The sequence below is a fragment of the Haliaeetus albicilla genome, chromosome 25 (genome assembly GCF_947461875.1).
Source record: "Haliaeetus albicilla chromosome 25, bHalAlb1.1, whole genome shotgun sequence".
In the NCBI taxonomy this organism is placed as follows: Eukaryota; Metazoa; Chordata; class Aves; order Accipitriformes; family Accipitridae; genus Haliaeetus; species Haliaeetus albicilla.
The window spans coordinates 468,539-481,947 of NC_091507.1; the positions used below are offsets into that span (position 1 = coordinate 468,539).

The following is a 13,409-nucleotide window of genomic DNA, read 5'->3' on the forward strand; positions in this document are numbered from 1 at the left end:
AACAATAACTCCTGCAACCCCTTAACGAGTGAAATGATTATACTGGTGTTTTGTCTTCATCTGGATGACAGGCTCTTCAGAACTGGATTGTATAGCTCTGTGTACATTTGGGGGGGGGCGGGGTGTGGAGGGAGGGTTATAAATAGATATACTAGCCCCCAGTTGACCCAAAAGCATTAAAACCAAAACAAGACTTATTTTCAGTTATGCTCAGTTGCTAAGAGTCAATAATCAAGCACTTGCATCCCAACTTACTACCTCACTCATCTGGCATGGAGTCTCTTCCTTCTCTCCCTCCTCTCTTAAATGAAGCAACACTGAAAACAGCTTAGAAAGACAAATGTATAAAATAATCCATGCAAAATTAACATGTTGAAAGTGTAGGAGGCCAGTTATTTCTCTTGATAAGTTACATCACAGAAATAGTCTGGTTTGCAAGTAAAACAAAGTCTTGGATTTTTATGACTTCAGTGGTAAGAAGTGTTTTCATTATTTTGAATTAAGACATCCTTTCTTTTGTAATGAGAAGTAGTTTTAATGCCTTATAGCTGTTTTAAATCTGAAATATAAATATATCCTTTTCAGTGTATTTTATTATTAGATCTCTTTTACAAGGTATATAACTATTACCATCCCATTTCATGAATGAGAAAGCTAAGACTCAAAAAGATGAAGTGACTTGACAAAGGTTATACATTTAGTGTCACAATCAAGACCAGAGACCAAATTTTATTATCACTTGCCCAGTGCACATTTTACTGGGCCAGACTATCTTCCTTACTATGTTTTGGCTAAATGTTAATAAAATAAGGAAAAAATTAAATGAGGAAGCATTTCATGACCCAGCAATCATAAGAAAAAAACCCAACACTGCAGTAAGCAGCCTGACTCAGCAGAAGAGACTACAAGAGATACAGAATGAAACCCAACATAAAACCATCAATAATTAGTATTAGAGGGATTACAATTATAAGAGGAATTAGCATTATAAGGAAACAGGGGGTTTCAACATTAAAAAACAGTTCTACCATTACTAAAATAAAAAAATCTAAAAATATTATGAGATCTTTTGATCACAATGTCAGCACTGCACAGATCCCGGGTAATACTGCGCTCTGAAATCCTATGCATATGTGCAGCTCCCTGCAAACACATGACGTATGGCAAGAGAGGAACTTGCGTATGCCTTCTACAACTATAAACTGGTGGGTTGCCAAATGCGCAATCCCAGCCTACCTAAAACTGCCAAACCCCTACCAAATCCATAGGATAAAGCCCTCTTCCATTTCAAACGCAATACTGGAAGAAATGATCCAATACCTAAAAGCAGAGCCCTCCACAGGGGCTCTTTGGCTGGCTGCTGTTGCACCAGGCTTTGGAAGGTGGGTCAGCACCGTGCCGACACCTCCCACACCCCACAGCCTGGGCCTTCTCTGCATTTTAGGGATCTAGGTGGGACGAAGGCAAGCGTGAGATAGGTGGACCACAAGGATTTAATTTCTCCTGCAGGGCTGCAAAGCAGAGCAAGAAGTGGGGCCAGGCTAGAAGTAGCATGTAGCGAGCACAAGCGGAGCAAGGACCTGCCCGGCAAGCCCTATCACATGTAGGAAATTACACCAGACATCTGTCTGTGCCCCTTGTTAGGGTAAGAAGCATGATGATGCTCCCTGGGCAAGGTACATACTACATACAGCACCTGCCAACAGTTCTTGTTTGGGCTGAGCAAACATCTTACAGGTGCTCCCTGGCTGCAGGAGGGGCCGGAGGGGGGAGGATCTGCATTTGCCCCCTGTCAAAACATGTTCTGGCTGGGGCTGGTGGAAGGAGGCGGTGGGAGCGTAACCAGGAGTGGGGAAATGCTCACCAGCCACTGCTAAGGCCACTCCATCCCTAAGCAAGGCCCTTTGAAGAGTGCCATTGCAATTTCAGTGCTTACTTTATCCAAATGATATGTTTGTACAAAAACATGTTAGAAGCTGCACATCTTGAGCAAATCTCTCCCAGTCTATGTACATTTACTGGCAGATCCTGACCTCTAGCAAACAGGTGTGTTTACATCAAAACCGAATCCTCAATAACTGGAAGTAAGAAGTACGTCACAATTTGGAAGTATTACAGCGAGAAGGGGTCGAGTAAAATCAAACTCTTTTTTGTATTCCCTAAGGCTCCACAAGCTCCTATTGATTTGAAACAAACGGCAAGCTGCCTCTCTTAAAGCACGTGCATCAATGTGTATGTACTAAGAGCTTTCTTAATGATTTATCTGAGCTGATCCTGGTTCTCTCTAGCGCCTTGACCTCCAGAGAAGGTAAACGTGTAAAAACGTAACTCCAACCCTCCATTTAATTGCTTTAAAACTTAAAACAACCACATTTGTTGATGAAGGCAAATCACTCCGCAATGACACAATGTGCGCAGGTCTCACCTTCTTTGCTGCACTGTTTTCTTCTGCCTGCGATGGGGGTCTATTCGTCTGAGGATGTAATTCAACCTCAGATGGTTGCTCTGTCTGCAACAACAAATCAGTCATTGCTACACCAGAAAACAACTAGCGCTCACATACAATGAAGCCAATGAAAGGAAACGTTATACAGAAAAGAAAAGTTACTTTAACAATTCAACAGTAAGGGAAATGGAGATCTAGGGTGACAGCTGAATGGATGACATACGCCTTTTGCAGATTTTTAATGGAAATAGTTTTCTTGCATTTTATTGTGCTAGTAAAACAAGAGAAAAGTTTTTCTGTGAAGCATTAGGAACCATGTCTCAATGTAAATAACCTAGTACCCAGAATTTCTTCTAGAGTTACCCTTATGGCCTAAATACTCAGAGAAAGACTAAGGGGGGTGGATAAAAGCTAGAAGGATCTTCGATGCACCCTGTCATCTTATCTCCTGAAACCGATGAAAATTCATTGGCGTAAACTTCTGTCTTTGAAGTTTGCAAGGCTGGAGCGAGAAAGGCTGAATTATACCAAAAATTCCAGTAAAGTTACTGAAAACACAAGTCATAAAAGAAGCCAAATAAATCTTCCCTCCTCCCTTCTCACATTTCAAACAGAAACCAAGCTGAACGCTCGCCACACAGGTCTACACCAGCAAAGCAGAACACCCTCCCCCCAGCATATCTGACTGAGCAGCAAATTAAAACAGAGAGTTAATCCCTTGCTTTGCCTCTCCTGAAATCTTCCCACATCTTTCAGTTTGCTTCACCAGGACAGGGCACAGCACACTGACCAGGGGAGGGCAGCAGAATTTGGAGCTGCCTGTCCCCGGGCACACAGCAGCAAGCCTGGAACGAACGCGGTGTCCAGAAGGTACGGGCTGGCTCTCCCAGAGGGGGAAGGCAGGCAGGAGCAGGAGGCTGAGGGCACATCGCGCGGGCAGACAGCATCTCCTCCTCCTTCCCAACTTCTGCCAAGTTGGAGCCATGCTGACAACGGCCCCCAGGCAGGAGAGGTGACCTGCCATCCTGCTCCCTCCTCAAAAAAGGCTCATTTCTATGCAGGTGAAAGCTTGCATTTAAAACCAAGTTCAAGGCAAACCTCAGTCTTTCAAGGGGCCAGGATTTTAGCCATAACAACAACAATAACCTGTCGCACACTGATGAACTTAATTCGCTGTTGCCAAGAGGTTTCTGCATAGGCCCATCAAGCTCTGTAGCAGTCACAAGCTTCCCAGTGCTTAACCATAAGTTAAAGAAAAATGACAGAAAGCATAGAATTTCATATATTTAAAAAGGAGGGACTTTTTCATACCACTTCCATAACAGACACAGTAAGAGCCGTACAGAAAGAGGCAGGGGGAACATGGCTCTGTCAGGTTACTGCTGTTCTCCAACTGTATGGTGTCAAACATATGCGCAAAGGAGGGAGATTTGGGATCTTCTCTTAAAACGCATGTGAAATTCCTTGGGGGAGGAAGAAAAGGTGGTTTGGCTGACAAGATTTCTCTGCCCCCCTCTTCTAAGTGTGCTACATCTGTAGTGTTATCTGATGATTAAAAAACCCCCCCCAACAACTCACCCTGTAATTTTCCAGTATTTGAATATTAATATCTTAAATATTAGGATTTTAATAACTAATGGATACTAACATTTGAATTCTGGAAACCTTTTCATGGGTTGAAGTGCTTCTTCTGTAACTATAGATTCCTGGTGCAAATAGGAGAGTGAAATGGAAAAAGCAATCTTTTTTTCTGTCTACAAAAAAATTAAAGACCTCTAGAAGTCCATTTAACACAACAGAGCATTTCTTCATCAGCAAGCTGAATAACCCATAACCTCCCTGATTTCTACAACCATTTTTTATATATTTGAAAGAAATGAAGGCTCTAAGCACTGGTAACAGTAGCCTGGCAAAGTCCATGAGGCTTTCATGAATGATTTGGGGATAGCAAAGCTCAAAGACCCAACAGAGCCACAGTATAAATGTGGCCCCAAACCACATCACTTTGACAAATCATTCATTTAGGGACAGCAAGAGTAAACACAGTCTTTCAGAGAGCCACGTAATTCGCATACTATGTACTCCTCATGGTATAGCTTTGCTGCACAACACAGAGCAATGACAGAGGTATACGAGAGCCAACTCCTAACGACCTTTCTTGGACAGGGAGCACTAGGTATCTCCCTAACCTGGCCAGGAGGGCAGTCTCTGGTGCTCACACTCTTGTTGGAGTCTATACTAAACCTTGCATCAAAAGCAAGAATATATTAGCTTATTCCACAGAATGAAAAAGAAAGGAGACCAACCCCGTGTTATTTATGTAGAGATAAAATGCAGCTTTTTAAGAACTGAGGTGTTCAAACAGTATAGAAGTCACTAAATAGACTGGTACTCTACAATGTCAATTGCAAATAAACAGGAAAATTGAAATCACAGTAAGATAAAGGACCTGGAGGGGGGAAAAAAACCCACCCCAACCTTTTGCAGACTTCCCCCCCCCCCCCTTTTTTTTTTAACAGTCTCATTGCAGGAGAATACTGTTTTAAACTGAAGGGAACTGAAAAGGGGGAAAAAAGGTAAACTTTGTGTTCTGGTGGAAGCAAATATAAATTGGAGTGCTGAACCCAAAAAAGGTAAGATTTCAAAATTTCCAACAGTTTGACATCACAGTTCCTACTGATGCAAGACACGTTTTTGCTAGCTGCGTGCTGTGACATGGCTGTCAGCCTAACAGCTGTGGTACCTGCTGACTGAGGCTGGGCCACTGTGCTGGCCGCTCCTCCCTGCTGCCAGGAGGTGAGGATGGCAAAGCTCAGCAGCCAGCGGGGCAGGCAGGGGGGTAAAAATAAATAAATAGGTACACTTAAAAAAAAAAAAAAAAAAAAAAGAACTAGTTCTGGGATGCAGCTCATGCATAATGAATAAAACTAAGTGACTGCCATGTCCATAAAGTGCCACCTAGTGGCATGTGGGACAGGCCATTTCTGAACGCTTTGCTTAAAGAAGAGTCCCAAAAAAATAGCTGCCTGCATGATTCAGAGCCTGCAGACTGAGCCTGCCCCACAGGGTGGGCAGACAGCGGGGCTGGATATGGTAAACTTCAGCTCTTTGGAGAGTCTCCTTTCCCTCTCATGCAGAAGCCAGGTCTACACATTAATGATCTGCCGTACAAGCTAAAAGTTCTCCCCTACAAAAGATCTCCATTCCTCAGAGTGATGTGCCTCTGACACAAGTGCCCCAGCATAAAATAAATCAGTATGCTGTTGCAGGGGATTTTGTTCAGGGACAGACAGCATTTAACACAGGCAAAAATCTTTTGTTAACTGCAACGCACATCAATGCAAAGATCCAGCTAACCCAACAAAGTGCTCCAGGCAGGGCCTGAGAGGCTTTACAAATACATTTGCCAGCTGATGTCCCTCCACATGGGCCCCACACAGATTTTAAAAGAAAAATAACTTCTGCTTTTTCTTTTACCAGAGGGATTCTTCACAGATTTCCTTCCCTTCACTGATTTGGATGTGGGGTGAAAGCCAGTCCCTGTAGCCTTCCAATCGTGGGCACAGTGAGACTGGCTCCAGGATACTCCAGTCCAAGCTCCTATAGTGGAGTGTAAGGAAAAGGTGATCCATCACGAGCAGGTGACGTGGCTTCCATTTAGTTCTTCATTGTTTTTATACCATGCTTAGTGTAGCCTTTGGGCAACTCATTTCTCATTCGGAAACACAGCAATAAACTGCCTCCCTCCATCACAGCAATAAATGCCTTAAAATTTTCCCAGATCTTGGAAACTTCTTACCATTATATTAGGGTTTAAAATTCTTCACCACTGGTTTATAAACTTGAAAGATTATACATTAGGCACTAGGGTCTTCCAAAGGAAAATTCCATTATAGTAGTGCAAAAGTGTTTCAATGGAAGTGTCTCACACCCACAGAATAGAGTAAGCTGCTGACATAGGCAGTGCTGCTGTGCAGGCTGGTATGGCTGGGTCCACATCCAGGGTTACAGTAGATGGGCAAAGAATACCCTGCTCATGTGCACTACCAGCACTGCAAAAGAGTTTGCAAACCAGGCCTAAGAGTATGTTGATTTGGGGAAGAAGAGTAAGTGACCACAGAAAAGAGCAAGACAGTGTCCTATTCCAAATCTCCTGAAGAGCTTCTCTTTGCAAAGACCAAAGTCCAGTTATTAACACACAGCATCTCCTTTTTGCCCAGCAGAGTCTTGTATTTTCTAGGAATAGCCGTACCCTCCTCATTCTTCCTGGAAGAAGATAGAACTGGCTAACAGTTTCTGTACAACGGCCGCAGCCAGAGACCAACCTGTGGCCTAAGGCCGATATTGAGCATTAGGAAAGATAATTCCTCATCGTAAAGGAGAGCATTAGGAATCACAAATGCTCATTATTTCACTGCATGTTCCTTGACCAGCCATTCATAATCTCCTCACTGCTCCATGTGACAATACTTAGCAGTACCTTTCTAAAAGAATATGTAACGCTCACTTAAGCACCAAGTGCTTCGAAAGCCTCAGATGAAAGATTTTCATAACTGTAAGAGAACGCATTACCTTAACAACTGGTTCTTTGCTTACATTTCCAGTTCTTTTGCTTTGCAATGCTGTATTATACGTAGATTTCACACCCACTTTTCAAGACAATCCATAACTGATCTTCCAGAACAGAAGGTCTACGCGGAGCTTTCATATTTCTGTTACCTGAGAGCCTTTTTGCAAGAGGTGAAGTATATATTCAATCTTTCCCACAATTCAATCTCGCCCACACTTACGCTCCAGGCTAACTTTATACATGGAAATAGTCCCATTGCATTCAATGGCACTACTCACAGAAATGAAATTATCTTTATGCATTCACTGGAATAGCCCATAATCATTACCTATACAGTGCCACTGCTTAGCTTAGCAAAAAAGTATTGAGAACAACTTATCTGAAAGTAAAAGTAGGGTACTAAATATGCTTAACGCTCAGTATGTGCCCATTGCAATCTTCTATCATCTCTACGTTAAGTTCATTTTAAGAGGTATTTTGCTCCTTTCTAAACATTATATTTTTGTGCTTAATGCCAATTTCTAAGAAGTCAAGATGTCTCAGTTCCAGTTTCTGTGAGTCTTGTGAATCCCACACTGAATCATCAATTCTTTTTATTGCTTGTTACCGAAACTGAAAATGGTAAAACAGAAAGAAAACCCATAGGGATGCAAATGCAACAAGCTGCCAGGGTCTTACTGTGCTGCCTGCTTTCTCAGTGCTGTGCAGCCCTGAAGTTTTGATAAGCTTTTTCTTTCCCTGAGCTATCTGAGGGCTGGTGATAAGGCTGAGGAAAAAGGCAGTAAATACAAACAAATTGCTGTAATGTTCAGCCCATTCCCAAGGAAAGAATAGGACACAGATGGAGGCATTAACAATCTGTTTTAGTACTCCACTTCCACAAAACCAGATTAACGTAAGCTAGAAAGGCGTATGTACATTCCACTAGAGATATAGGCATTGGATTCTTAGCTTTTTTTGTTGTTTTTACGAGAAATGTGAAGACAAATTAAAAAATTATTACAACACATTTTAATTAAGATACTCGCCCTTCTTCCACTCTCCCAGAAACCTCTTTAGAAAGGATTTTATGGCATCCATCAACTACCCCCCAAATTCAATTTTAACTGTGCTACTTTTCACCACTTCTTAAACTGTAATTTATTTTGTCTGGCTGTTTTAGATTTAATATATAATTTTCCTGAGAGGAAGATAATCCACTTGTATTATATTAAAGCAGCAGATGGCAAAATCTTACATGTTATAGAAGACTTTCAGTTTTATTACAGTTACAGGTTTCTTCAGTACCTATTGCTCTGATTATACAACATACGTTATTCTGCAGCCAAAACTGCGGAGATGATAAAAAACCCCCTAACTTCTTCTTGCACAGTGGTTGTAAATGCAAGCTTTAAAAGTATTCCTTTGGTTTAATACAAAATGGTTGTCTGGGAGAATACCATCATGTATACAAATACCAAGCTGCCAAAAGCAAAAGCTTCACTTTTTCTTTTTGGTAATTTTTATTTCTATAACAAAAAAGTTCCTTCCTGTAAAAAACTCCAGGTGTCCTGCCAGCACTTGACATTCCTCATGGCATTTTACAGAGTAAGGCAGCGCCTCAGTTGGCTGAATATTTTCTCCAACCAACCTCGTAACAGAGATAAGCAGACCCTACGTCAGCCTCTGTATCTCGGCTTTACCCAAAGAGGCTGGCAGTGGGGGGACCCCCAGACGAGCTCCTGGCACTGACCCTGCACGTGGCCATCCTGCTCAGGAGGCCGAGAGGTCTCAGCAGGACAGACGGGAGCCCTTCCCACCTCCTGGCCTCGGCACCACCGATCAGCGTGGGCACACGTCATCGACAGTTACAGACCCAGCCCGAGCGTACCCCATGCTCGTGGCTCTCCATGGATTCAGCAGAACTTGGAGGCACACTAGTAGAGACAACTTGAACTGGGTCCCAGCTTTCACTTGCAATTCTGGATGATGAATGGCCAGAAAGCTTCAAGGAATTACGAAGTATCAAGTAACATTTGGAGAGCAGAACATCTGATACGTGAAAAAGAATAATACCTTCGCTTTCCAACACCACCAGGTGCCTGTGACTGGGCAGGGCGACCCACCCATCATCCCTTGCAGCACTTTGTTTCCATGATTTTGCCAAATCTGTAACATCCAATGGTAATGATGGCCACTAAACTGAAAGCCTAATTCTGAACTCGCATAACACGGTGAGATTTTAATCTTCAGAGCTGCACTGTGCTTGGGATACTTCAATTTGATAATGTTACCAGCTGCCTACCTACTCCGCTTCACTTGGACACTTCGCCTTCGCTCGTAATTTTATCAGTGCCTGTCAAAACTGCCAGCATGGAACCAGTGGGAAAACCAGGTCCCAAGGTCTCCAGAAATAAAAGTCCAGCACAAACTAGTGTGAATTTACAAAACCAACAGGCTTAAAATTTAGACTCTGGGAAAAGAGACTAGGAACATCAGTTTTTTCAGCCAAGATATACAGGGTTTTCTTCCAGTCCCACTGTTTTCAAATCCCCTTATACAGCACTGGCAGGATTGAAGATATGCCTTCATTACTGGACAGGAAGGTACTGAAATAGAGTAATTTAAATAAAGGAAAATTGATCTAATTGGGCAACGTTGCAGATAGTGAGCTGATGTTGGATAAAATCCCAAAGTTATATTTGCTCTTCAGTGTTCATCCGTAATTCCTATTAATATAAATATGTTACTAAATCTCCCACAGTAAGCAGCTGTGGTAAATGACTTCTGTAGGCTTAAAAGCCAACAGTAATAAAGTATTATTTTGTTTTCTATTAAAAAAAATAACAACAGAGGCTTATATGAGATGTGCATACACATGTTTGGTTCCAGTGGAGTGTTATTCATGAGCACCCAAAGTTATTTCCTATCTGAAATCTGTGCCACTGCAAATCAGCTACATAGCTATTGCCTTCCTGTTGTGATTCTTACAGGCTCCAAGTTACATAAATTTGCTGTGTACAGCCCTGGGTCTGCACAAAAATTTTGGGGCCACCTTTATGCCATTTCTCCTTGATGACTTAAGTTTACCGTTAAGTTAGGAACACAAGATCAGGAAAAATTACCCGAGCCACTGTATCCAGTCCTCTACAAGCCCAGTTAAAAACACAGCAGGTATTTCAACAAGCTACAGCTTATCTGTTCTATATGCCATCACTCGGGGTGGGGCTGATGATGATGGGGATGACACCAAAAACCCTAAAAACTTAAAAACAAACAAACAAGTTAAAAAAAAAAAGTGGAAAAGCCATAACTACAGCATGTCACGGGAAGTGAGCAGGAGAGGTAAGGAACTGCCAGTGTCTTAAGTCTGTATAAGAGCTTGCAGCATGTTAAATATTTATGGTCGAAAGAAATAGGGAAACTGATACAGAAAAAATTATCCTTAAATCCAAGCAGCTACTGCAGACTTGCTAAGTGTGAGATGTGCTACTAGGGATTACAGAAGGTGTCAGTGAAGTTACACACAGATATATACACAGTAGTAAAAGGAAAACACTTCAAAATAACCTATTATCCAAAACAAAACTCTAGTCTTTGTATAAGCCTGTTTCCATACATAATCTTTCCAAGTGCCCTTTATAGAATTTAGGCAAAACTTGAATTACTTTCTTTTTTTAATACGAAAGCAACATGAATTGAGGGTTCTAATAAAGCATTTCATACTGCATTCCACAATGTCTTACTGGAAACATCAATTCAAAATGGCTTGCAGTGCAGAGATACAGGCTGGAATTTGGGTTAAAAGATCATAAATTGGAGATAATGGTGTATCCACATTATGTAAACTTGTCTTTTGTCCATCTTTACTTATTAAATTCATTTACAGTCACCACAGAGACCTCAGATGGAAGCACCACTGCATCAAAGAAATGTCTGGTGAAAGCTCTGAGGAAAACTTGGGTACAGTTCATGGACTGATATGAAGTCAACACAATGCTGACTTTGGTGGTGGAAAAAAATCCTGAGGAAATAAAGCCACCATAGCCTTTTAGAGGCCATCAAGAAGAAAGAAACACAGGTTAATCCACCAACTCTAAAACCCATTGTAGAGGAAAGAAGAGATGCAGCTGCACCTGTAAAGATGTCTGTCTACCCACCACCAGAGGTGTGGAATGGCATGGGCTAGCAGCAGCAATCCAGAGCAGAGCAGCCAGCCCCGCTGCTATTTCCCCACGAACCAGCCAAGTCCTCGCAGGATCCCAAGACTCGAACCTCCCACAGTAAGCCTGTGCATCCACTGAGCTCTGGAGTCAGAGCTTGTACTACTGTGGCCTTAAGTTGGACCTTGCCCTATGCTTACCCACCCAGTGATACAGTCCTGCTCCCTCATTATTCAGCTGACTGCACTATGGAGGCAGAGTTGGACATGGATATAATTTAATAAGTTTGTGGTATGACTAGAGATGTTTGGCACACTCTGAATAACCAGTGTTCCAGTAACTTACTGAGCTTGATTACCTTGGAGGTTCTGACAGGAAAAATAATGTTTTCCTAAAGGTTGAAGCAAATTCTACTAAAAACATCAGCAACCCAGGACCAAAGTCAAGATGCCATTTCTATATTGCTATTGATTAAGCTCACAGAAGGACTTCAGCTCCACTGAAATGTAATACCTACCCCTTGGTACCTCTCTTTTATGCACTTTGGCCTTTACATCCCATGAGCCCTTTAATCTCCCTCTAAAGAGCCAACTGGTTCAGGCTGCTTCTCAGCCATCCATAGAAAACTGTAGTCCTCAGAAGAAATGATTTCCCTCTCCTCCTCCATCAACTGATTTCCAAAGCTGAGCCAGAATAATCACACTACGAGCATACTTATATGGTGCACAGCCACCTGGAATATGTGGGGTTTGCTTCATTTCCAAGCTACATTTGTCATTCACAGTGCTTAACTGCAGGCATACAGCAAAATGTTTAGGCAATAAAAAAGGGTTTTCAATAACATTGTTGAAAAATAAGTTAAAACAGAAATTTAAGGAGAGTTTGGTAAATCTTGAAGCAGGAAAAAGCTGAATGTGTCATTTCAGCATCATGGCTTTTCTTCAGTTCTTGATCTTGCCTCAGATTTGAAAGCAGATCCCTCCCTCCAACTTCTTCATGCTCTTTAAATCAAGGGCCCCACTGGACTAATGTAATCCATATGCTTACTATTGCTTACATGCTATTCGTAAGGGTCAGCTCAGCTGAATTATGACTGCCTCACACATACTTCCCTACTGTCTGTTACCTTTATCACAGAAAGGCACGCTTAGAGATAAAATAAACAATGTGACAAACGTGAAGTTTATTATGTTTTCAAGAACCGGTTTTATGTACATTTTTGCTAGATGACCTAACAAGAATATTTTGATGATATATTTGATTAATTATCTTTAAAAATCATCAGAAATAAATTAAGTAAATGTAAGTGATGCATGTAAGCAAAGCATCTGCTATATATTCATTAATGAGTAGACACAGAAGCCACATTTTTTTTCTCCTTTCAGAAACCAGACTTTTGTATAAGAGAGGATTGGATCAAGAATTTCACATGAGAATCTTCTTATCATTTTAGAAAGGTCCTATATTCTGCATATCCCAGTGTAAGATGAGCAGTTGGTTCAGTAGTTGTGATGTGGTAAGGAAGCTGCTAGACATGCATAAATAAATTAACACCTCTCCTCACTGCCCTACTATGGAAATGCAATCTATCATAGGACATGAAAATGAACAATTAGCAGAACCTTGCTTGAAAACAATGCTTTTTTCCCCTAAGAACAGGATTTGTTGTATTTACTGCTTTTCCAGATGGCACCTAGAAGGCTTGCAAGCCTGAGCAGTGGCAGGAGGGCCAGCATGGACTGCAGCAGCAGCTGCTCCAGGCACAGGGCAGGGAGGCAGGGAGCTGTGGGACAGAGGGAAGCCAGAGGGAAACACTGCTCTCCAGGAGTGTTAGACAAAGCAGGAATGCGATGGGTGCGCTAAGGAGCATGCGGTGTTAGCAGTATGGCTAATGCCATACTGACTTGGGGGAAGCATGCGAGCTCAAACCAGAATGCTCTACAGTCCTCAAGGTAGAAACTACCTGCACTCAGATGCTAAAAAGGGCTGGGCGAGGAAGAGAGCAACAAGCCTTTTATCATTTCTATCATAAGCACTGTGCAGCAGGAGGTGTTCGATAGCAGACTCTTAAGAGTAGGTCCAAAACTCAAGTGAGGACTGTTTCTGGCCCAAGAAAGGTGTCTCACCAAGCTGTTATATGCAGTGGGCTGTTAGATCTCCTGTGGACTTGTTTTCTATTACACACTTCACCTAAAAGAGTTAATATGAAGCTTACTGCTGCCTAAGACTTAACAGAGCCAACAACATAAAA

The 13,409-nt window shown here is 42.0% G+C and overlaps 1 protein-coding gene across 3 annotated transcripts in view; it reads right to left on the minus strand.

The window, feature by feature from the left end:
- REPS2 (RALBP1 associated Eps domain containing 2) overlaps positions 1 to 13,409 on the minus strand; it is a 102,840-nt gene that overhangs the window by 9,060 nt on the left and 80,371 nt on the right. For 2 of the 3 annotated variants that reach the window (XM_069770308.1, XM_069770306.1), the window contains exon 15: positions 2,426 to 2,509. The exons of the other annotated variant lie outside the window; for it this stretch is intronic. In XM_069770308.1, the coding sequence (XP_069626409.1) occupies positions 2,426 to 2,509 (84 nt within the window). The remainder of the gene's footprint in view (positions 1 to 2,425; positions 2,510 to 13,409) is intronic. 3 annotated transcript variants of the gene reach the window in all.